Below are 25,333 nucleotides of genomic sequence, written 5' to 3'. Positions count from 1 at the left end.
GAGGCGGAGCTTGCAGTGAGCTGAGATCCGGCCACTGCGCTCCAGCCTGGGCGACAGAGCGAGACTCTGTCTCAAAAAAAAAAAAAAAAAAAAAAAAAAAAAAAGAATTATAGAAACAACCACCCCACCAAAAACAGAAACCTCCAAAAAGCAATGTTTTGCTGTTAAAACAGAAAATTTGTCCAAGTTTGTGCCTAGGCAACAGAGTCCCACAGTCCATACTCTTAACCACTATATTACGCTCAATAAGCTAGTAAGCCAAGTGAGCCAATCATGGTTATAACGGCAGTTTATTTTTTTCCATGTGCTTATGGCTAAGGTTTTATACATAATCTATTCCCTTTCTGTTACTGATACTAGGGTATGTTTTATAACCAATAATAATTTGAATTCAATGAAATACAGTGCTTTATAAAATGGAACTAAACTGTTCACTGGAGCAGATAAAGGTTGGCAAACTATACCGCACAGAGCTCCAGCAGTCACCCCAGACACACAAGGAGTGGGAAACATAGGCCCACGGAGGCCTCCAATTCAATGAAACATTTCATTTTTATCCTTTCCCATTTTACAAGAAGGCATTCATATATACTTCTGTCAAGGAAAAGGTTCCATAGCTTAACGAAAATGCTTGAAAACTACAAAATCAAATGAATTATTAAAATCCCTTGAAGGCATTAGATTCCACAAAGTCCTGAGAAACAACTTACAGACTATAAGACCAAAAAAGGGTTTTTAAGTTAAAATTAGGAGTTTTAAGTTAAAAATTTAATGTTTTTGCCCCAATCATCTTCAAAAAGTTCATGGTGGGTAAGCACAAAATTAAATTTAAAAAAAAGAAAATGAAAAAAATTCATGGAAAATGAGTATTATGAAAAAACTATGTATGGATTTCAATCTTTTTTTGCATCCAAATAAACTCATACTAGCTTATTATAACAAATCTGAACAGCATCTAGTTTGAGGCACTAAGGAGAAGACATCAGTTCAAAAAAAAAAAACAACACTATCAGAGCAATATGAATTTTGCTAAAATTGAAGCAAGGGCAAACATCCAATTCATAGTGAAGTTTGAATCCACTATGGAAGATCACTGATGCTTTCCAAAAAGTTTACGGGGGCCAGGTGCAGTGGCTCACGCCTGTAATCCCAGCAGGCGGATCACAAGGTCAGGAGATCGAGGCTACCCTGGCTAACACGGTGAAACCCCATCTCTACTAAAAATACAAAAAATTAGCCAGGCATGGTGGCGGGCGCCTGTAGTTCCAGCTACTCGGGAGGCTGAGGCAGGAGAATGGTGTGAACCCAGGAGGTGGAGCTTGCAGTGAGCCAAGATTGCTCCACTGCACTCCAGCCTGGGCGACAGAGCGAGACTCCGTCTCAAAAACATACACACACACACACACAGTTTACGGGGACAATGCCCCAAAGAAATCAGCAGTTTATGAATGGATAACCTGTTTTAAGAAGGGACAACATGACGCTGGAGATGCCCATAGCAGCGCACCATTCACATTAATTTTGGAGGAAAAAATTAATCTTGTCTGTGCTCTAACTGAACAAGAGCCAATGATTAATAGCAGAAACAACAGCCAACACCACAGACATCTCAACTGATTCAGCTTACACAGTTCTGACTAAAAAATTAAAGGTGAGCAAACTTTCCAATCAATGGGTGCCAAAACTGTAGAACCCAGATTAGCTGCAGACCACAGCAGAGCTTTCAATGGAAACCTTAAGCAAGTGGGATCAAAATCCTGAAGTATTTCTCAAATAACTACAACAGGAGATGAAACACGGCTTTACCACTGTGACCTTAAAGACAAAGCACAATCAAAGCAATGGCTACCAAGAGGTGGAAGTGGGCCAGTGAAAGCAAAAGTGGACCAGTCAAGAGCAAAGGTCATGGCAACAACTTTTTTTGGCTCCTCAGGGTATTTTGCTTGTCAACTTTCTAGAGGGCCGAAGAACACTAATAAGTGTTTTGAGAGCGGGGCACAGTGGCTCACGCCTGTAATCCCAGCACTTTAGGAGGCTGAGGCAGGAGGACCACTTGAGTCCAGGAATTGAGACCAACCTGGGCAACATAGAGAGGTCCCGTCTCTACCAAAAAAAAAAAAAAAAAAAAAAGTATGATGGCACATGCCTGTAATCCCAGCTGTTTGGGAGGCTGAGGCAAGAGGATCGCTCGAGTCCAGGACTTCGAGTCCAGTGAGCTATGATCGTTCTACTGCACTCCAGCCTGGATGACCAATGAAAAAAAAAAAAGGAAGAAAGAAAGAGAGGCCAGGTGCAGTGGCTCACGTCTGTAATCCCAGCACTCTGGGAGGCCAAGGTGGGCAGATCACCTGAGGTCAGGAGTTCAAGAACAGCCTGGCCAACATGGTGAAACCCTGCCTCTACTGAAAATACCAAAAAAGTACTCGGGTGTGGTGATGAGTGCCTGTAACCCCAGCTACTCAGAAGGCTGAGGCAGGAGAATCGCTTGAACCCGGGAGGCAGAGGTTGCAGTGAGCTGAGATCGTGTCACTGCACTCCAGCCCGGCGACAAGAGCAAGGCTCCATCTTAAAAAAAAAAAAAAGTACGTGTGTGTGTGTGTTAGTTTTAAGAAAGTCAGCCAAAGCTTTAGCAGAAAAAGATCTACTCCACTATGAGCTCCTGCTCATTCCTCTCATCAACCAAAGGCAATTTTCTAACAGTTTCCATGGGAAATCATTAGGCATCCACCTTACAGTCCTGATTTGGTTCCTTCTACCTTCTTTTTGTTTCCTAGTCTTAAAAAATCTTTAATGGACACCCAGTTTTCTTGTAATAATAATGTAAAAAAACCTGCATTTACATGGTTAAATTCCTAGGACCCTCAGTTCTTTGGGGATGGACTAAATGGCTGTTATCATGACTTACAAAAGTGTCTTGAACTTGATGAAGCTTATGCTGAGAAATAAAGTTTATATATCTTATTTTTATCTTTTTTTTTTTTTTTGATATGAAGCCTTCACTCTGTCATCCAGGCTGGTGTGCGGTGGCGCAATCTCAGCTCACGGCAACCTCTGCCTCCCAGGTTCAAACGATTCTCCTGACTCAGTCTCCCGAGTAGCGGGATTACAGGTGTGAGCCACCTGCCCAGCTAAATTTTATATTTTCAGTAGAGACGGGATTTCACTAGGTTGGCCAGGCTGGTCTTGAACTCCTGACCTCAAGTGATCTGCCTGCCTCAGCCTCCCAAAGTGCTGGTACTACAGGCTTGAGCCACTGCACCCAGCCTTTACTTTTATCTTTTAATTCCATTTTTTCCAAGATCTTTTTAAAGTCCCCTCATATTTATATTCCAACTACTTCTGAATTTGAGAGAGTTGCTATAGTATAAAATGTAATGTCCCACACAGTGATAATTATTTTAAATTTAACACTAAAAACACACACACATAAAACAAGACTAGTGTTCTTAACCACTAGGGAACATTGATAAGTAGTATTTTTTCATCAAAGGGATTTTTTTTTTTATTTTTAAGTCATGTATATTGTCTTCTTCTCCCCTTAAAAATGGTGGCATGTATTTTAAAAATTTACTAAGTAGCCACTCTCCATTCTGCATTAAGCTCAACATTTCTGAGAGTTACAAAGATAAATCAGACATGTGTCACCTTCAGTTTTAAAGGTGACATGAGACATTTATCAAACTAAATGGGTAGAAAGAGGTAAAGTGCCAAGAGAAGAAACAAAGGAGTGAGAAGTGAGGAGCTAATATAAAGGAGCTCAGCTGTGGGAGAAACGACTTCCAACCCCAGGTGAGGGGATTCTTATCAGACACTGCCTGAAAATGGAGTCCTACAGGGACTATAGGAGTCCTACAGGACAAATAATCTCTCTGCATTTTGATATGTGATTATTCAATTATTCAACAAATTGTTCACAATTTCATGGGATAAAAATCGGATAAGCAGAACAAATACCTAATATACAATGTGTTAAATATAGTAACAAGCATGTGCATGATATTAATGAAGGGGGAGGGATGAATTTTCTTAGGGTAGTGGAGAGAGTAGGCAAGGGGGAGGAAGCAAGGAGGAAAGGTGACTCGGGCAGGGCCTTGAGGATGAGCAGCAATTTGATGAAATAAAAGGATTATTTCAGGCAATGAGAGAAATGAGCAAGGGCATGGAGAAGTGAAAGCATATGGCATCTTTGGGGACTGACTGTTGGGGAGTTAGGGGATAACTGAAGATGGGAGTGAAAATGAGGCCAGGCCAGATCGTGAGCTTTATATCCTGTGCCAAGAAGTTTAGCTTCATTACAGTAGGTACAAAAGCTTTAGGCAAAGAAGGATATCACATAAGCACTATGAGACTCTTTCTAATATTAACATTTCTAAAGTTGCCACTGGCTGCAAAAACATACATGAGATCATTAATTCTAGGACTTCTAGAAATAACTCCACAGGTCCCACTGGCCTACAGGCCATGAGTCCAGTTAAGAGCTCCCTGAAGGCAAGTACTATTTATTTGTTTTTGATCTCCAGGACATAGGATATAGTGCAATCAATAGGAATCAGTTTGTGATTAGGAATGACAGAACAAATGATGGCTCCCAGGTTTCTGACCCGATTATCATGCCAATGAGAAGGATATAAGGTTGGTTTTTTTGTTTTGTTTTGTTTTGTTTTGAGATAGGGACTCACTCTGTAATCCAGACTGGAGTGCAGTGGCATGATCATGGTTCACTGCAACCTTGACCTCCTAGGCTCAAGCAATTCTCCCACCTCAGCCTCCCAAGGAGCTGGGACGACAGGTTCACATCACCATGCCTGGCTAATTTATTTTTATTTTTTGTAGAGACAAGGTCTCTCTGTTTTGCCCAGGCTGATCTCGAACCCCTGGGTTCATGCAATTCTGCCACTTCAGCCTCCCAAAGTGCTGGGATTACAGGCATGTGCCACCATGTCCAGCAAATATAAATTCTGTCTGGGAGATGTTAAAAGTTCTGCCCACAACAAGTTAAAACACGGGTGTGGGGTTCTGAAAAGAGGCCACAGCTATAGATATTAATTTGAGCATCGCCGTGTATGGTATACTGGTGACAGCTGAAGCCACATGGGTGGATGAGGTCACCAACCATGAATGGGGCTCAACTGAGAATCTAGGAATCCCAGGGTAAAGTTGAGAATAGACAGAGACAGAGAAAGAACAGAGAAGAGGAAGAGAAACAGGAGAGATGTCCTATGAGTCTAAGAAAGTACATATTTCAAAAAACATGTGCAGTATGGTGCCAATGATCATTAAAAGGTCAGCTGGTATGAAGACTGTAAACAGGCTATTGGATTTGGAAACAGGGTAGTCACTGATTAACTTTCATTGGAGTGGGGAGAGGATAAAGGATAAATTGGGATGAAGAGTGTATGGAAAATGTGAAAGAAGAGACAGTGAGTACAGGTCACTGCTCAAAAAGTCTGGCAATAAAGAGAAGGGAGTGAGATATGTTAGCAGTTTGACAAGTAGGTTGGAAGAAGTATGCACATTTTGTGCATTATCTGTTTTATATGACTTGTGTCTAGAGATTTTGAGAACAAGGACTGCCTTTAGTACTCTTATAGCATCTACCAGCTTATATAATAAAAACAATAGCACTACTAAATATTTATTTAGAATACAAAATATAATACCTCGTACAGGTCACTAAATTATATTCCTAGGATAAAAGAAAGAGCACTAGACTAAATCAATTAGTCATAAAATGCAAATCATTTACCTGCATGGGGTGACTGTTAAAAAGAGGCCATGCCCTGTTATGCAATTTGACAGGCTCCGTGAGAAACACTGGGGATGTTGTAAGATGTTACCTTAGTTCTTTCACCCTGGGCTGCACAAGGACATACTCACCTCCATAGTAGAGTCCTGTAGCAGTGCACATCCGCCACTGTCCCTGATACATTCCTGCTCTGCTGGGGCTGCACATCTGGACGCTGACATCTGCAATCTCTTGGGGCTCTAGCGATCTCACCATCACCATGTTCACATGTCCAAATTGGTCTCCCCCGACATATTTAAGACAAACCCCTGGAGGCCAGGCCTCTGCCCCTGAGTTCAAGCAAAAGAAAAAAATGTTAGGCAATCAATGGTCCTATGCCGGGTGCAGTTTATTACGAAACTGTAGAAGAGGCCTCTTTCTTTTTCTCACATACATACGTAAACCTAACCACATACACCTGAGCCATATATTGTCTCACACAACTGATCAAAAGGAATTATCAGAACCAACAACCTCTGACCAATAATCTAACCCTATGAAGAAGCACATAAGGCAAAAGCAAGGCAGTTCCTCAAGACAATGAGTGTTTCAGGTGACTCCAGGGAAGGCCACACATCACACTGAATCTGTAGAACCTAAGAATAATGTCCATGAAGAGCCATGGAGATGAAACACAGGCCCACGTTTAGGGGACAGCTCTGTCTACTAAAAGGTAACATATGTCCATTTTCACAGTATATCTGATTGTTGCCAGTTTTTCCACAGAAACAAGAGGATGAAGCACACAAGGAGTAATTTTAATGGTATTATTCTCAACTTAAAATTGCTTTTTGCCTGAAGTATGACTTTTCTTCTGGGGTCCATAACTATAAAATTCTCAAGAGCTCAAGAGATCACATGAATATAAAAGGCAGTAAAAGTTTAGACCTCGGGTGGTGATGAAAATATAAATAATGGGGTGATCTCCCCTGATAACATCAATGAACTGTGGTTGCAAGAACAATGGCACCAGCTGGAGGTACTTGCGGAAAGGATGGGAAGGAGGGTCAATCAGACGTGTCAAAGGGAGATACATTTTTACAGAGTTACAGGTTAAATCAAACACGATTTAACCTGTAACTCTCATAGAGTAAAGAGTCGCCCAGGCTGAAGTACAATGGCGTGATCTCTGGCTCACTGCAACCTCCGCCTCCCAGGTTCACGCGATTCTCCTGCTTCAGCCTCCTGAGTAGCTGGCATTACAGGCACACACCACCACGCCTGGCTAATTATTGTATTTTTACAAGAGATGGGGTTTTACCATGTTGGCCAGGCTGGTCTCGAACTGCTGACCTCATGATCCGCCCGCCTCGGCCTCCCAAAGTGCTGGGATTACAGGTGTTAGCCACCGCACCTGGCCTAATCTTTGTATTTTTAGTAGAGATGGGGATTCACCATGTTGGCCAGGCTGATCATGAACTCCTGACCTCAGGTGATCTGCCCGCCTCGGCCTCCCAAAGCGCTGGAATTACAGGCATGAGCCATGGCGCCCGGCCAGTACCCACTCTTGTGTACCTATTTTCATGTAACTAATTCATGAGAAATCTATGTGTTGACTAGTTCCCACTAGTCAAGCAGTATAGGCAGCCACACAGTGACTAGATGTGATCTTTCCTGTGAAGTCTCTCCAATACGCAGCAATCGATAAACTCCTTTCTAACTGTAGACAGAAACCTCTATATATCTTTTTTTGGAATATATACATTCATTATAAAAATACACCACTGTGAAAAGTTGAACATGGCAGGACTCTCAGAACAGAGGGTGCTTGTCATTTATCTCCTATCAGTACTCTAAGATGCCTCAGTTCCTTGCTCTCTAAGTGCCCAGTTCTGACATACCTGATGGCTCACTACTGGAAAGAAACCAGACAGAGAAAGGAAACCAGAGTTCCATTCCTGAAATCTCAGCTCCATTATGAATGGCACCCTCTGTGCTCCTTGGGTCTTAAGGGGTAGCAGCTAAAGCAGTGGCCACTATGTTTCAGCATACCTCCTTTTTAAAAAATTTGCCAACAAAATGTCCTAAGTTAACCCTATAAAGGGCAACCACTGCTGGTGGAAAGGTTGTGGATGACACACTGACAATACATGCAATTTATCTTCTTCATTTCTGAGGTCTGGCAAAAGCCTATTTGTCTTACAACAAACAGAATAGTAGCTGACATGAAGCACCTTACAAAATGTCAGTCTCTTTAAAGACCAAAATCCAAGAGAAAAACTATACTACTATCATGGGGCTAAATCCACAGTTATTCTTTAAGATACACACATACACACACATACACATACACATATACCTGCAGCAAGATAATGTCTGTTTTTTGAACTTATAAGAAAATAAGGTAAACCAAGACTGGGTGTGAAAAAGACTTAGCTCTCCTAGGCACAACCACAAGCAGCTGAGATGATTGGGTCATCTTAGCTGTGCAAAAGGAGTGCTGCTATATTCCAGAGAAACTGAGTTAGTCGGTAAAACATTAAGTCGGTAACATTAAACACTGGCATTTGGCTAGGGTCCTGCCCTTCTTGGTACTCCAGATACCTATCAGTTCTCAGTGGAGTATTTAAAGAGCCTCTGGGAAAAAAACTGGAAGAGTTACCCACCAACAACTCTGAAGTGTTCATTGGCTATGAAGTGAAAAACCAATCATCTGCCTTCTGAGCATTATCAATGATACATATAGTTCTTATAGTCACAACTGTTAGGTCAAGTAACTCTGAAAAAGGTCAAAGATATTGATGTTTGATACAGAAGGAAGGGAAATACAGTGAGTTGTCTGGACTACACTAAGCATACCTGAAATCTGAATTCGAGAAGTATAATAGAACTGGGCTCCAAATTAAGTCTCAGTTGCAAACTGGATTAATGGGGGATAGATTTCTATCTAGAAGAAAAGAAAAACTAATCCATGTTTTATGACATTCCTAGTTAAGTATCACAATCAAGTATATAATTAAGGTTGTAATTCTCCAGATATGAAATATCACTTTATTTTTTAAAATAAAGTAAAAACAAAACAAAACAAAAAACCTGTCATGTTACAATTTTGAGATGATAGCAAGCATCACAAAAATCAAAAGTCCAACAGTCCCAGAAATCCTGGGACTTAGTAAGTATATACAATTATAGAAATAGTCTGGAGACAGTAAGGAATATCCAAATAGCAATGCAGAAGACAAACCTTAATGATGATCTCCTTTTTAACCCTTATAAGTGTGGACACTGCATTTCATATTAAGCTCCATGAAAGCAGAAACCTTCATCAATCTTGTGACCATTTCTCCCTTGTACCTAATAAAGTGACTGGAACATAATAAAATGTGTTGAATGAAAGAAGCAAAATTATCTTCTCTAGAATCATACTGAAGAGAAAGGCAGAAAGCTAACTATTTTAATGCACTAAAAGAAAAATGGAGGAAATAATTGTTCTTTCTCAAGTTCTTTTCCCGTCCCTTTAATTCACTTCTATGAAGTTCAAAAAATAATGACAACTCTGGATCTATATGCCCAAGATACCCTCTCATATGACAATCACAAAAATTTCACCAAAGTCAGAGAAACACTAGGGTTATTGTAACATGCTCGGCTTAATATTCACTGCAATTGTACAACAGAGCACTGAGAAGCTCTAGGTGCTGGTAAAGAGAATTCTGTCTACTCATATTTTTAGAGGGACAGTTTCAAATTTTCATTTTAACTCCCAAGTTTCCTGCTCAGGTTTACTAAGCTTCCAACGCTTCCACAGTGACAGAAGTCTGAATCCTAGAATTCTGCATCTATGTTATTAAATGTCTCAGTTCTGTTTTTGCAAATCTAATAAAGGACTTAAAAAATATTAGGAGTTTATTTATTTCTATTTATTTATTTATTATTTATTTATGAGACGGAGTCTCACTCTGCCACCCAGGCAGGAGTGCAGCGGTGCAGTCTCAGCTCACTGCAACCTCCACCTCCCAGGTTCATGCAAGTCTCCTGCCTCAGACTCCCGAATAGGCGGGATTATAGGCACCTGCCACCATGCCTGGCTAATTTTTCTGTAGTTTTAGTAGAGATGGGGTTTCACCATGTTGGACAGGCTGGTCTTGAACTCCTGACCTCAGGTGATCCACCCACCTCAGCCTCCCAAAGTAGTGGGATTACAGGGTTGAGCCACCACGCCTGGCCAGGAATTTAATTTTAAACAGCGTGTGACGTTTGCCTTCTTTGGGGAAAGCTATTGGGACAACTGTATGAAGTTCCTATCAGTCTCATCTGTGGTATATTTGAATGCCCACCACGCCTAAAACATGACAAGACAGAAGTGCATGAAAATTATTATTTATGTAGCTCTTTCAGTGAGTGCTTACTTCTTAGGGAGGTTATGAATGAGAGTAAGACAGCCAGAGGAAAAATTGCCAGGGCCTGCCCTACTTCTATGTTACTACTCTATTTACAGAAAGAACTCAGGCCAGATTAGGATGACACCAAAGAACCTGTGCACATGCATGTTCTTCCTCTCTCAAATAATATGCCTGATACTCAGTTATGGGTGGCCGGATTCTGCTTAACCAAATGGAAAACATCCAATTTATAGATATAAAACTACTCTACAGCTGGGTGGACAACTTCCAGAAGAAGAGAAAACCTATTTATTCAAAGCACCTTGAAAGATAAAATCTCTAGCAACCGCTACCTCACCTTTCAAGATCTGTTCAGGCACAAGAATGCCCTTTCACACAAGGAAAGAGATTCAGAGGCTGTTTTAAACTGGGGTTACAAAGCAAATGCAGAGGGGAAAAGCAGTCAGGCCCACCAATAGAGATTTTTGTAAGTCAACACGAAAGGTAGGCTTTGGGGGTTCTGATTTGACATTCTAACTACTGCATATCAACCTCCCCAAGCTCCCCATTAGCCCAAGTAACAGTCTAGTAAGTAAGCAGATATATCAAGAGGCTTTCTGAAATACAAAATGGTCATTCTGCCACAAGATGGTATTTAAAACATTTCAACAGTACTCTAACAACTAACAACTTTCAGTATTTAAAAACACTGACGAGCTCACAGAAAGCCAGGCCATTTTCACTGTTTTCACTATAAGTAAACAAGGTACTGGCTTCACTTTAAAATAAACAAATAAAACTTGAATAAGTCACACTTTCCAAACAAACCTCATTTATTTAAAAAAAATATATATATATAGACTCCAAAAAACTTTTTTTTTTTTTTTTTGAGATGGAGTCTGGCTCTGTTGCCCAGGCTGGAGGGCAGCGGTGCAATCTTGGCTCACTACAACCTCTGCCTCCTGGGTTCAAGTGATTCTTAAGCCTCAGCCTCCTGAGTAGCTGGGACTACAGGCGTGCAACACCATGCCCAGCTAATTTTTTGAATTTTTAGTAGGTGGGGTTTTGCCATGTTGGCCAGGCTGGTCTTGAACTCTTGACCTCAAGTGATCTGCTCACCTTGGCCTCCCAAAGTGCTGGGATTACAGGTGTGAGCCACTGCACCCAGCCTCTGAAAGCATTTTTGATCAGTAACACAGCAGGTTTTAAATTCAGAATAAAAACATGACAAATAAAAGTTACTATAAAATGAAGAAATTGTCTTGATATTTTTTAAAAGCAGGCAAAATTAAGCAAGGTGAGAAAGAAATTACGAAAAGTATAGTAGACTTTGAACAAGTAAGAATTTCAAGAAAAATAGAAAATATGGCTATTTTCCTCTGTTACCATGTACCTCCCAAACTAACAGTGCACCACTGTTACAACTAAAAAGGAAAGGGGCGAATGAAATTTTACAAAGCCACAGGTGTCCTGAGTCATCCACAACATTGCGTTAGTCCAAACTATGTGTTTGGTCAATGACACACTGAACTTTCCTCCAAAGGAGAGTTACTTCTAAATATGCCAGAAAAACTAAGAATAACAATTCAATTTGGTACATTCTTACATAAAAAGCTGGTCTAGCCAGTCTTTCTCCATCATAAAGAACTGAATTGTAAAGAACTGAAAAGTAAACCAAATCAATAAAAGGTCACTTTTATAGCTTTATTTGAGTCCCCAGAGTTTTAAATCATCTCACATCAAATTAACTTGCTAGACAGGGCACCCCCACAACCACATATTTTTAGCTAAATACTCTCTTTTGCCTAGTTTTCCACCTCTCAGAATTTCTCTGAAGTACTCATTAATAATAAGAAAGTTAAAACACCCTCCATCAGTCAACATAAATTGTCATTAGATGTGACGAGAAATACTAAACCCAACGCCTGCTCCCAAAAGTCATTAGAAAATAATTTAAGGCCAGGTGCAGTGGCTCATGCCTGTAATCCCAGCATTTTAGGAGGCCAAGGTGGGAGGATAGTGTGAGCCCAGGAGTTTGAGAACGGCCTGAGCAAATAATGAAACCTTATTTCTACAAAAACTTTAAAAAATTAGCCAGGCATGGTGCGGTGGCTCCTATCTGCAATCGAAACTACTCACGAGGCCAAGGCAAGAGGATCACTCAAGCCCAGGAGGCCAAGATTGCGCCACTGCACTCCCAGCCTGGGTGACAGAGTGAGACCTTGAAGAAAAGAAAGAAAAGAAGAAAAGAAAAGAAGAAAAGAAAAGAGAGAGAGAGAGAGAGAGAGAGAGAGGAGAGAGAGAGAGAGAGAGAGAGAGAGAGAGAGAGAGAGAGAAAGAAAAGAAAAGAAAAAAGAAAAGAAAAGAAAAGAAAGGAAGGAAGGAAGGAAGGAGGGGGAGAGAGAGAGGAAGGAAAGGAAAGGAAAAGAAAGGAAAGGAAAGGGAAAGGAAAAGGGAAAGGGAAGGAAAGATTTAGACACAGAGACACTATTTTCAAAGAACTATGGTTAACTTATTTATGTATTTATTTTTATTTATTTAATGTTTTTTGAGACAGAGTCTCACTCTGTCACCCAGCCTGGAGTGCAGTGGCATGATTTCAGCTCACTGCAACCTCTATCTCCTGGGTTCAAGCAATTCTCCTGCCTCAGCCTCCCAAGTAGCTGAGATTAAAGGTGCCCAACACCATACCTGGCTGATTTTTGTATTTTTAGAATGGGTTTCATCATGTTGGCCAAACTGGTCTCCAACTCCTGACCTCAGGTGATCCTTCCACCTCAGCCTCCCAAAGCTGGGATTACAGGCATGAGCCACTATGCCCAGCCTATGGTTAGCTTATTTCTAGTGTGTCTTAAAAGAGGCTGCAGCACATCAAAACAATGTTTTTCTTGTATTTTTTTCTTTTTTCTTTTTCTTGTTTGTAGAGACAGGATCTCACTACACTGTCAAAGCTGGTCTTAAACTCCTAGGCTCAAGTGATCCTCCTGTCCTGCCTTGACCTGTAAAAGTGCTGGGAGGCCATGTGCAATGTACACATATGTAATCTCAGCTATCCAAGTGAGAGGATAGCTTGAGCCCAAGAGTTCGAGATCAGCCTGGGCAACACAAGAAGACTCCATCTCTACAATTAAAAAATTAGCTGGGCACAGTAGTGCATGCCTGTGGTCCCAGCTACTCGGGAGAGGCTGAGGCAGGAGGATTGCCTGAGCCCAGGAGGTCAAGGCTACAATGAGCCATGATCACAACACTGCACTCCAGCCTGGGCAACAGAGCGAGCTGCTGTCTCAAAAAAAAAAAAAAAAAAAAGGTGCTTGGATTCTGTGTGTGAGTCACCACACCCAACCTGTATTTTTTTTTTTAACCAACAATTTCTGTCTCCCATTTTGAGCAAATTCCCATATTTCCTATCCTATTTTTCAAAGGGTATTAATGTCTCAGATAACCTAATGAAATTTCAGAGACAATCATCCTTCTGGTTGCAAAAAAAAAAAAAAAAGAGCTTTCAGAAGAGCAGATGCTCACAGCTCTTTCCAACTACCTTGTTCTATTCAAGGATATACCTCCTCTAGCCTGCTGGAAATGACTGGAAGATTAATTAGAGCAGAAATAAAGTGATGAAGTAAAACTGTACAGGTGGAGACAATACTCCATCATATACAAGTCTGGTTCCTAGTAACAAAACCAATATTGGATTGTGTTTAGATCCCATTAAGTTATAGGTGGCTTAGAAGCATGAGACATAAATTCTTCTTCCTACTTTAGAGCAGGAGATACTTCACTAATGTTTGGTCATCACACCAGTACAAGAAAATGCTACATATCATGTGTAAGAGAAAGCTCGCAGTTACACAATCACGTACACAAGCTAAAACATTTCCTTCTTATTTAACTGTTAAGAAAATGAAAACTAGGCAAGGGAGGATTGCCCATTATGTACTTACCAGAATTTTGGATCCGCCATGTTTTTACAAACTGAGTGTCAGGAGGTATTGACTCCCCTTCTCCTATGGTGACATCTTCAACAAAGGACATGGAGGGCACACTGATGTTTGGGCTCTCAAAGTCATAATAGGCGCCAATTGCTGCTTGGAGGTTCCTACAGAAAAAAGAGAAAAGGCAACAGACTTCAGTACCGTCCAGACGATATTATCCTGTTAAACAAAAGGAAAAAGCCTATTTCTTAGGGTTTGTCACAGAACCTGAGGCTCCTGGCATACAAGTCTTTAAAGCCTTGTATTCTGGCTGAGGAACAACAGGAAAACCACCAGGACCAACAAATTTGTGTATGACTTTCTTCCCACATAGAAAGTAACAAACATTAGTACCATCAGCAACAGTATGAGGATATCTCCCTTGTTACCCACAGGAAAACAAGAATGGGTAAAGAAATCAATTAAAAGAGATCTCTATAACTATGGAATTCAAAGCAGCACAAGTTTTTATTTTGTATTATTATTTTTTAATATATTTTTTTAAAAAGAGAGAGAGGCAGGGTTTTGCCATGTTGCCCAGGTTAGCCTCGAACTCCCGAGCTCAAGCGATCCATCCATCTCAGCCTCCCAAAGCGCTAGGATTACAGGCATGAGTCACTGAGCTCAGCCAGAAGCTCCACTTTTTAAAATAAAGTAATATGTGCACATAATTTGAAGTTTCATACAAAGAAAACCATGTTCTCTTTTTTCCCCAACACACACACACACACAGACATAACTGTTCGTATTACTTTCTTAAATATCCTTCCAAAACTTTCTTACATTCAAGCAAACATCATATACAATCTTATTTTCCCTCTTTTTTATACAAATGGTAGCATAATATACAATGCCCTTTGCTTTATTCTCTTAATGCTATATCTTGGAAACATCTCTGTTAGTACATAAAGCGCATCCTCATTGTTTTTTACAGCTGTAACCACTATACAGATGGATCATCATTTAACCAGTCGACTTTTGAGTTTGTTTCCAGTCATTAACTCTTTCATAAATATGTTCAAGCACACATAGTTTTGTATACATGCAAGTGTATCTGTGAGATAAATTCCTAGTGATACTGCTGTGACAGAGTTTGTGGTTTTAATAAATATATCCAAACTTCCCTCAATAAAAGTTATACACTAATGATCCCACCAAGAATATAGGAGTGTGCCTATTTTCCCCACTTGCTCATCAGTGCTGTTTCTCTAACATTTTGGATTTCTCCCATCTAATAGGTTAAAAAAATATATATCTCAGTGAGATTTTGAGAGGCTGAGTATCTTTTTACAGGTTTAAGAGCCATTTGTAAAGGCTGGGCTCAGTGGCTCACACCTGTAATGCCAGCACTTTGGGAGGCCAAGGTGGGTGGATCATGGGGTCAGGAGTTCAAGATCAGCCTGGCCAACATAGTGAAACCCTGTCTCTACTAAACAAAGTACAAAAAATTAGCTGGGCATGGTGGCAGGCTACTTGGGAGGCTGATCTTGAAAAATTAGCTGGGTAATCCCAGCTACTTGGGAGGCTGAGGCAGGAGAATCGCTTGAACCCGGGAGGTGGAGGTTGCAGTGAGCTGAGATAGCGCCATTGCACTCCAGCCCAGGCAACAGTGCCAGACTCCGTCTCATAAAGAACAACAACAAAAAAGAGTCATTTGTAGTTTCTTTTTCGGAAGTATCATTTTGTAAATGTTGGTGTTCTTTTTAATTACTCACAAATCCCCTTTCAACAGAAGGAACTACCAAGTACATAAGCCAGAATTTGCAATTGAGCAGAAGCGCATGACTGTCAGTTTGGTTATCAGTGCCAGAAACCAAGGACCACTAAAGGGTTTCAGTAAGCTGTGTTCATTACAGAGATCAAGGAAATTGTTAGTAATTACATTAACTGCCTCTCTTCTGGTCTTACTCAAACCAATGACATCATCTCCACTTCCCACACTATACAACAATCCAAACTGCATGTTTCTAAACATAATTCAACCATAAACTGACGAATCCACTGAGCTGTTTTTAATTATACATAAACATAGCATGAAACAAGCTCTGACAGTACACAACTGATCAACAGAAATGCTAATAGCAGCAAATAATTTTCTGCTGGGGGCCTGCCTGCTCCTCCAGGTGCTTGCAACTGCCAGAAAGGAAGGCTATATTTAGAGCAGGTACCTGAGGTCAAGCCTCATGCAATGGTGGCCTGTCATATTAGTCAGTAATGACTGAAATTACAATACCAATGGCCTGCCTATGATACATGTGCTTGATAATAGTTACATAAAGAGAGCTTCGCTGGGGCCAAACTGCACCTGTTTGCTTGACTAGCCAATACAAAGCTTGGACTTTAGTCTTCTCAGCAGTTTCCTATCTAGCTGACAGTGATCTAAAGTGAAGGATGTTTGTGACTGGCCAAACTTGGGGAAATCCAGCTCCTACCATCCACAAACAGGCTTAGAAGTACATCTGGAATTAGCATTACACTTAGGGATCAGGGAGAATATGGGAGAAAAATAAGCCTGGTTTGCAATTTGCTCTTTTGAAAACATTTTGGAAAAGCTGTATGTCTACCTTTTTGAAAAGAGAATTTTTTTGCAGCAGGTCTTCAGTAAGTAGCCTGCTGAATTATTTTCTGTTCACTTGGCTGCAAAATGTGTTTTGGAGGGAAGAAACTATTTGTGCACTTAGGACAATTGCCAATTCTCATCCCCAGGCTGTGTCATATTTCAACCTTTGGCTCTGCCATCAGGACAGGACTTCAAGACCACTGCAGTAGGAACACTAGTAAATGGGAAAGTCAAGCTACCCAACTCAGGCAGATCCATTCCTATCCTCAAATCTCCTTTCACATTTCCAACTTATCCTACAGTCAAAGCTTATTTGTATGTGTATTACACAGGTAATTCAGCCAAAGAAAGATTAAGAACCATTTTTAAATCCCAAACTGAAACTGAAAGCAGCGAACTGGAATCCTGGCAGGAAGGTGGAGAGGAGGATGACAAAGCAAATTCATTTCCCAAGTACAAGGCAGAAAGTGGACTTTAGCCCAAGTGAGCTAACCCATAAAGCAGGTACACAGTCACAAATTTGGGGTACACAGCTTCTCAGAGTTCAGAGCATTTAAATTATTGGCCCACTAGGCTGAGCAACAGCAGGCATAAGATCAAACAGCTCCAATTCAGTGTCAGAAAGTAGACATGATAGCAGGTATTCTTGTTCAAAACAACATACTCAGCTATTATTAGCCAACAAGAAATTCTTCATGAAATGGAGCTGGCTGAGGTGATGCGAAAGGGAAAACATTGACCCAGCATTTGGTGCAGTCTAAAAGTTTAAACCTCCAGATTCCTTCAGTGTTTCTTTTCAAAAAAGTTTTAAATCTAATTTCAGATGGTTAAAAGTACCCTGAAGAACAAACGGAGGCAATGTAACAGTGAAAAAAAGCACAGATTAAGATGGATGCTGGTGCCGGATGCGGTGGCTCACACCTGTAATCCCAACACTTTGGGAGGCAGAGGCAGGCAGATCACTCGAGGGCAGGAGTTCCAGACCAGCCTGGCCAACATGGTGAAACCTCATCTCTACAAAAAATACAAAAATTAGCTGGGCGTAGTGCATGCCTGTAATGAGCTACTTGGGAGGATGAGATAGGAGAATTGCTTGAACCCAGGAGGTGGAGGTTGCAATGAGCCGAAATTGTGCCACTGCACTCACTCCGACCTGGGCAACAGAGTGAGACTCTGTCTAAAAAAAAAAAAAAAAGGTGGATGATGGTAATAGTTGCACACTGCCAATATAGTTAATGCCACAGAACTGTATACTTAAAATGGCAAATTTAATGTCATGCAGATTTTGCCACAATGAAATAATTTTTATTTATTTATTTTTTTAAGAGTATGGTCTTTAGGCTGGACGCAGTGGTTCACACCTATAATCCCAGCACTTAGGGAGGCCGAGGCGGGCAGATCGCCTGAGGTCAGCAGTTCAAGACCAGCCTGTCTGTACTAAAAATACAAAAATTAGCTGGGCATGGTGGTGGGTGCCTGTAATCCCAGCTACTCGGGAGGCTGAGGCAGGAGAATCGCTTGAACCTCGGGAGGCAGAGTTTGCAGTGATCTGAGATTGCGCCACTGCACTCCAACCTGGGCAACAGGGCGAGACTCCATCTCAAGAAAAAGAAGACTGATCTTTAGAGTCAGCTCCAACTCTTGGCTCTGGGGCTTTGAACAAGCAGCTAAGCCTCTCTTCATCAGTTTTACTCATCTGCAAAACTGAGTTGAGCTGGGCGCGGTGGCTCAAGCTTGTAATCCCAGCACTTTGGGAGGCCGAGACGGGTGGATCACAAGGTCAGGAGATCGAGACCATCCTGGCTAACACGGTGAAACCCCGTCTCTACTAAAAAACACAAAAAACTAGCCGGGCGAGGTGGCGGGCGCCTGTAGTCCCAGCTACTCGGGAGGCTGAGGCAGGAGAATGGTGTAAACCCGGGAGGCGGAGCTTGCAGTGAGCTGAGATCCGGCCACTGCACTCCAGCCTGGGCGACAGAGCGAGACTCCGTCTCAAAAAAAAAAACACTGAGTTGATACCACCTATCTCGTTATAATGTTGGCTGTGAAGACTGCAGAGGCAATGTATGCAAATGTCCTGGTTGGCAGTCATTCATTCAACAAATATTTAATGAATGAGCATTTACCCTTGTGCTAGGCACCTGGCCTGTAGCATTAGGGATACAGCAAATTACAAGACAGGTATGGTCCCTGCCTTCAGTGTTTATAGTCTATAGCTAACCAGGGACATTCAAACAAAGGTAACTCCAAATGCCTCTCGCACAGAGGCTATGGGCCCAAAGCAGCTTTTCCTTCTTAGGGTGAAAGATGGGCTTGGTACACAGCACAGTTTCAACTGCATGGACAATGAAGTTAACCTGAACTGGAGAAGAATTTGGTGACACTGACATGTTTCCTGATGAAATACAACTCTGTTCAACCTTCATTTTATAGATGAGGCTACTGAGGCACTGACAGGTGAGGTTAATTTGCCCTAGGCTAGGCAATTATTAGCATTCAGAGCCACACCTACTCAAAAGTTTTAACTTACCCAGAATTTTCCAATTATACAACACTCTGAACATCTGATTTTCTTAACATACTAATTACCATTATGAATTCTATAAATGAATTGTAACCCCCATTAAACTGAATTATTTAAAGAATTAATCTTGCATATATTCATAAACATAGAACATTTATTTTTGTTGTATATATACTTACATAAGGCAGTCTTTTTTTTTTTTTAAATGGAGTCTTGCTCTGTTCCCAGGCTGGAGTGTAGTGGTGCGATCTCAGTTCGCTGCAACCTCCATCTCCCGGGTTCAAGCGATTCTCCTGCCTCATTACAGCCATGTGCCACCACGCTCGGCTAATTTTGTATTTTTAGTAGAGACGGGGTTTCTCCATGTTGGTCAGGCTGGTCTCAAACTTCCGACCTCAGGTGATTCACCCGCTTCAGCCTCCCAAAGTGCTGGGATTACAGGTGTGAGCCACCACGCCCGGCCCATAAAGCAGTCTTATGAAGAAAAACCACCTATATATTTATATGTGGCCAGAAACATCATTCAAAAATATGGCGGTAGAAAACAGTTAAGAAAACCAGTCCAGGTGTGGTGGCTCATACCTATAATCCCAGCACCTTGGGAGGCGTAGAGGCAGGTGGATCACTTCAGCCCAGAAGTTCGAGACAAGCCTAGATAACATGGCGAAACCCCATCTCTACAAAAAAAAAAAAAAAAAAATCGCCAGACATGGTTGCGTACACCTATAGTCCCAGCCACTCAGGGGGCTGAAGTGGGAGGATTACTTGATCCTAGGAGGGTGAGGCTGCAGTGAGCTGAGATTGCACCACTCCAGCCTGGGCAACAGAGTGAGACCCTGTCAAAAAAAAAAAATAGATAAAATCAGAAATAGAGAAGGAATGCCATTAGCTCAGATTCTCAAGGAAAAAAAAAAAAAACTAGATATCTTTTCTTTCCATTCTCTGAACAAGTGAGAAACTCAAAAGAATACAAATTATTTATGAGAAAAAGAAAACTACCAACCTTATTTGGACACAAATTAAAATGGGAAACAGAATAATGAACCCATCTTATTAGGCATGAATAGCAGCATCTTAGGGCTTCAAGAGATAGTTATCCCGAACAAACAAGGGGTTTTCCTCACCGGGGGTATGCCAATAATATTGCTACTAAAGCCATGTACCCACCAAGAATCAAGACGACGTTACTATCTCTGAATGACCAAAAAGATAATTTGGCCAGAAAAAGGCTCAGCAAAATAGATGTTCTTAACCAGGGCCTTCCAACATCACTGTGACAGGAATCTAACATGGAACACCAAAAAGAGGGGCCAAACATTACAAACTACTATGAATTTTAAAGCCTGGAAAGAAACTAAGACTTTCACTGAAACAGAAAGATGACTGCAAATAGGGAATTCGGGTTGGGCTAAAGGCAACTGTCAATATTATCAACCTAAAAATATACTCGTAGATACTCTTTAATATGTGAAGACAACTAGTAAAAAGAATTTGTGGAAAATCACATTCAGAGGAGGGACAAAGTTAACATCAATATTTTACCCAATATTTAGCCCTATGGCGTCTAAAATTGTTTCACCTCTCTTCTTTTCCTGGCTATTTATTGATCCATTAGTTTTATTACTTTTTAGAACTGGTCCTTGTGTCTTTAGCAGCTATACCATTTTACAAGTAGAAAATAAAAAATAAGCACTCTGCCACAAAAGAGAAAGGAAGTGGTGGCATTGTTTTATTATTGTATTAGGTAACAGTACATAGTTATGTATGACAATATCCTTGTTTTTAAAAGACACATGCAGAAACATTTAAGGATCAAGGGTCATATAATGTCTACAACTTTCAAATGATTTTTTAAAAATCTTACATAAAGAAAGCAAATATGGCAAAAATGTTAACCACTGTGGAATCTAGGTGGTAGGCACAAGGCTATACACTCTACAATTCTTTAAAATGTTCTGTAAGGTCCAGGCACGGTGGCTCATGGAGGTGGGGTACTGAGAAATTTGGAACAGGAACCGAGAAAGTTTCTCTTATAGTATCTGGTCTATAACTACACATTTGAGAGCTCTGGACAGTCATGGCTCTCTTCCACAGAGATAAAAGACCACTGCAAACATCTAGATAAAACACATAGAGAAAGAAACCTAAGGTATTTCAAGTCATTGAGTCTAGTTGTTCCTGAAGCACAAACACATTTCTGTCTTTGGATTCTGTGTAACATAAAAATATCCTTAAATAAACCCTTTTATCATTATCTAGTTTGAAGTAAGTTTGTTACCTTCAACATAATAGGTACGAATTAGTTCAAAAGTGTATAATGGCTTCTAGGGAGAGTTTGAATGGAAGGTACAAAGCCAATTAAAAGACACAGAAGAGAAGCTGGAGCACTAAGTTAAAACTTACCCAGATCTAGCAATTCCACTTCTGGGTATCTAAGAGAACTGAAAGCAGTTCTAAAAAAGAATATGCATGTTCAGAGCAGCATTATTCACAACAGTCAAATGGTGAAAGCAACCCAAGTGTCCACTGACAAATGAACAGATAAACAGTATGTGGTGTATACATGTAATGGGATATTATTTAGCCTTAAAAAGGAAGAAAATTCTGAAACACATAACATTATGGATGAACCTTGAGGATTTTATGATATGTGAAATAAGTCCATCACAAAGGCCAAATACTTATATGGAAAGTGGGTAGCTGTTTAATGAGTACATAGTTTCTGTTTTGCAAGATGAAAGAATCCTGGAGATTGGCTGCAAAATGACGTGAATATACTTAACACCCTACAGAATAGTATATTTAAAAATGGGTAAGATGGGCTGGCCATGGTGGCTCACGCCCGTAATCCCAGCACTTTGGGAGGCCAAGGCAGGGGGATTGCTCGCGCCCAAGATTGGTTCAGCTTGGGCAACATAGTGAGAACTCGTCTCTACAAAATTTAATTTTAATTTTAAAGAAAATTAAAAATTAGCCAGGCTGGGACTACACAGGGTGGTGTGCACCTATAGTCACAGCTACTTGGGAGGCTGCAGTGGGAGGATCCCTTGAGCCCGGGAGTTCAAGGCTACAGTGAGTCCTAATCATGCCACTCCACACCAACCTGGGTGACAGAGTGAGATCTTGTCTCAAAAAAAAAAAAAAATTAAGATGGGAAATGTTAAGTATATTTTACCACTAAAGGACCATAACAGTTCATGCTTGTAATCCCAGCACTTTGGGAGGCTGGGGCAAGAGGAGTACTTGATGCCAGGAGTTCAACATCAGCCTGCAAAACAAAGTGAGACTCTGTCTCTACAAAAAAATTGAAAAATTATCCGGATATAGTGGCACGTGCCTATAGTCCCAGCTACTCAGAAGGCTGAAGGGGAAAGATCACTTGAGCCCAGGAGGTTGAGGCTGCAGTGAGCTGTTATCATACCACTGCACCCCAGCCTGGGTGACAGAATGAGAGTCTGTCTCAAAAAAGAAAATGAAATCTAGATTTACATCTAAAACGAAAGGAGAGCACCTAAAAGTTTCTAAAATTTCTGTCTTTAAAATTTTAAACTTAAAAAAAAAAGAGAGAGAGAGAGACAGGGTCTCACTATGTTGCCCAGACTGGTTTTGAACTCCTGGGCTCAAGCAATCCACCTGCCTTGGCCTCCGAAAGTGCTGGGAATACAGGCATGAGCCACCCCATCCAGCTAAGGTCTCTTTAAAAAGCAATTTTACTGGGTATAATTTATGCGGCATAAAATCCACCCATTTCAATTGTACAATTCAATGATTTTTAGTAAATTTACAGAATTGTACAACCATCACCACGTTTAGAATATCATGTTTCAGAACATTTTCATCATCCTAATAATGTCCCAGTCCCTGGAACCTATGAATATGTTAAGTTATATCGCAAAGACGAATTAAGGGTGTTAATCAGCTGACCTTAAAATAGGGAGAGTATCCAGAATTATCCAGATGAAACCAATGCAATCACTTCTTTAAAAGTGGAAGAGGGAATTTAAAGAGAGAACCGAGAAATAGTGTAAGCAGCACTCAGCTCTGAAGGAGAAACAGGGCCACGAGCTAAGGAATGCCTGTGGCCTCTGGAAGCAGAAAAAGGCAAGAAAAGATTCTTCAAAAGGAACAGAGTGCTGGTGACGCCATGATTTTAGTGCGGAGACCATTCGTACTTGTGACCTCCAGAACTGCTAAAATAATAAATGTGTGTGTTAAGTCACATAGTTTGTGGTAATGTATCACAGCACCAAAAACTAATATAATGGCTACACATTGTATTATTCTACTTTACTGTATATTTGAAAATGTTTATCATAACAAGAAAAAACTATGAACATGAAAGCAGAATAAAGACTGCAATTAAAATGGTGGGGTTTTGTGGGTTTTTTGGAGACAGGCCCTCGTTATGATGCCCAGGCTGGTCTCTAATTCCTGGGTTCAAGCGTTCCTCTTTTTTTTTTTTTTTTTTTTTTTTGAGACGGAGTCTCGCTGTGTCTCCCAGGCTGGAGTGCAGTGGCGTGATCTCGGCTCACTGCAAGCTCCGCCTCCCGGGTTCACGCCATTCTCCCGCCTCAGCCTCCCAAGTAGCTGAGACTACAGGCGCCCGCCACCACGCCCGGCTAGTTTTTTGTATTTTTAGTAGAGACGGGGTTTCACCATGTTAGCCAGGATAGTCTCGATCTCCTGACCTCGTGATCCACCCGTCTCGGCCTCCCAAAGTGCTGGGATTACAGGCTTGAGCCACCGCGCCCGGCCTCAAGCGTTCCTCTTGCCTCAGCTTCCTGAGTAGCTAGGACTACAGGAGCATGCCACAGCACCGGAATCAAAATGGTGCTGTTTTTTTGCTGAGTCATTGCCTTCATAATAACTCTGCTTCCAAGAACTCAATTTGCCATCAAAGATACATATTTAGAAATAACTCCCATTCTTGTTGCCCCCTGAATTTAACTGTTACGGATACTTCCCGAAATGGGAAACAATCCCTAGGTTCAGTGTTAACTGAAATTTTTGAAAATGCTGGAACACTGGCCCGGGAGAGACATGAAAATATATGATACCCAAAAAGTCCCAGAATGACAAAATGTGATTGAGAAAGAGCTATCTTTAGAAACAAAGTATCTATGGTTTGTTGTTGCTCATGAAACTTTAGGATATGATTTAAAATAGCAGTTACGAAATGATCAGATAAATCTATAATGAAGTATGGCTTTCAAAAGTTTGTTACCTAACAGGGAACTTACAATAAACCAGCAGCAGTCAAGTGTATCTCATCATGGTCAGAGAGCTAGTTTCTAAAAAATATCTGCAACTTTTTGTTTTGTTTTTTGAGAGAGACAGGGTCTTGTGCTGTCACCCAGGCTGGAGAGTGAAGTGGCACACTCACAGCTCTGCAGGTTTGAACTCCTAGACTCAGGCAATCGTCCTGCCTCAACCTCCCAAGTAAGAGTACAGGTACACCCCACAACATCGGGCTAATTTTATTATCTTTTTTTTTTTTTTTTTTTTTGATAGAGATGGGGGTCTCAAACTAGGCATGGTAGCTCAACGCCTATAATCCCAGCATTCTGGGAGGCTGAGACAAGAGGACCACTGAAGCCCAGAAGTTCAAGACCAGCCTGGGCAACACAGGGAGATTCCTTTTCTACAAAAAAATAAAAACATTAGCCAGGCTTGGTGGCACACACCTGTAGTCCCAGCTACTCAGGAGGCCTGACCCCAAGAGGTCAAGAATGCAGCAAGCTGTTATTGTACAACTGCACTCCAGCCTGGGCGATAAGACGCTGTCTCAAAAAAAGAGAGAGAGAGAGAAGGAGAGAGATGGGGGTCTCATTATGTTGCCCACACAGGTCTCAAATGCTGGGCCTCAAGTAATCCTCCCACCTCAGCCTCCCAAAGTGTTGGGATTATAGCAGGAGTGAGCCACCGTGCCCGGCTGTTTTTGATTTTTTTTAATACATTTTTTAATTATAATAGAGAAAGAGTCTTGTTACATTTCACAGGCTGGTTTCGAACTCCTGGCCTCAAGCGATCCTCCAACCTTAGCTTCCCAAAGTGCTGGGATTACAAGCATGAGCGACCACGCCCAGCCTTCATTTTTTAAAAAGGAAAAAAATGCCAAAAAAATGAAATTATGACACAACATTCCAACCTCGTTTCTGTATACAGTGAAAA

The 25,333-nt window shown here is 41.1% G+C and overlaps 1 protein-coding gene across 4 annotated transcripts in view; it reads right to left on the bottom strand.

The window, feature by feature from the left end:
- The window catches only part of ILRUN (inflammation and lipid regulator with UBA-like and NBR1-like domains), a 116,556-nt gene that overhangs the window by 57,340 nt on the left and 33,883 nt on the right, over positions 1-25,333 (bottom strand). For 3 of the 4 annotated variants that reach the window (XM_011729164.3, XM_071097172.1, XM_071097171.1), the window contains exons 2-3: positions 14,049-14,203; positions 5,878-6,075 (exon numbers count right to left, since the gene is read on the bottom strand). In XM_011729164.3, the coding sequence (XP_011727466.1) occupies positions 5,878-6,075; positions 14,049-14,203 (353 nt within the window). The remainder of the gene's footprint in view (positions 1-5,877; positions 6,076-14,048; positions 14,204-25,333) is intronic. The other variant, XM_011729166.3, reaches the window with a different exon arrangement.

Source organism: Macaca nemestrina, chromosome 5 (genome assembly GCF_043159975.1).
Source record: "Macaca nemestrina isolate mMacNem1 chromosome 5, mMacNem.hap1, whole genome shotgun sequence".
NCBI classification, from domain to species: domain Eukaryota; kingdom Metazoa; phylum Chordata; class Mammalia; order Primates; family Cercopithecidae; genus Macaca; species Macaca nemestrina.
The sequence above is the reverse complement of the archived record's forward strand: the minus strand, read 5'-3'. Positions and strand labels throughout refer to the sequence as shown.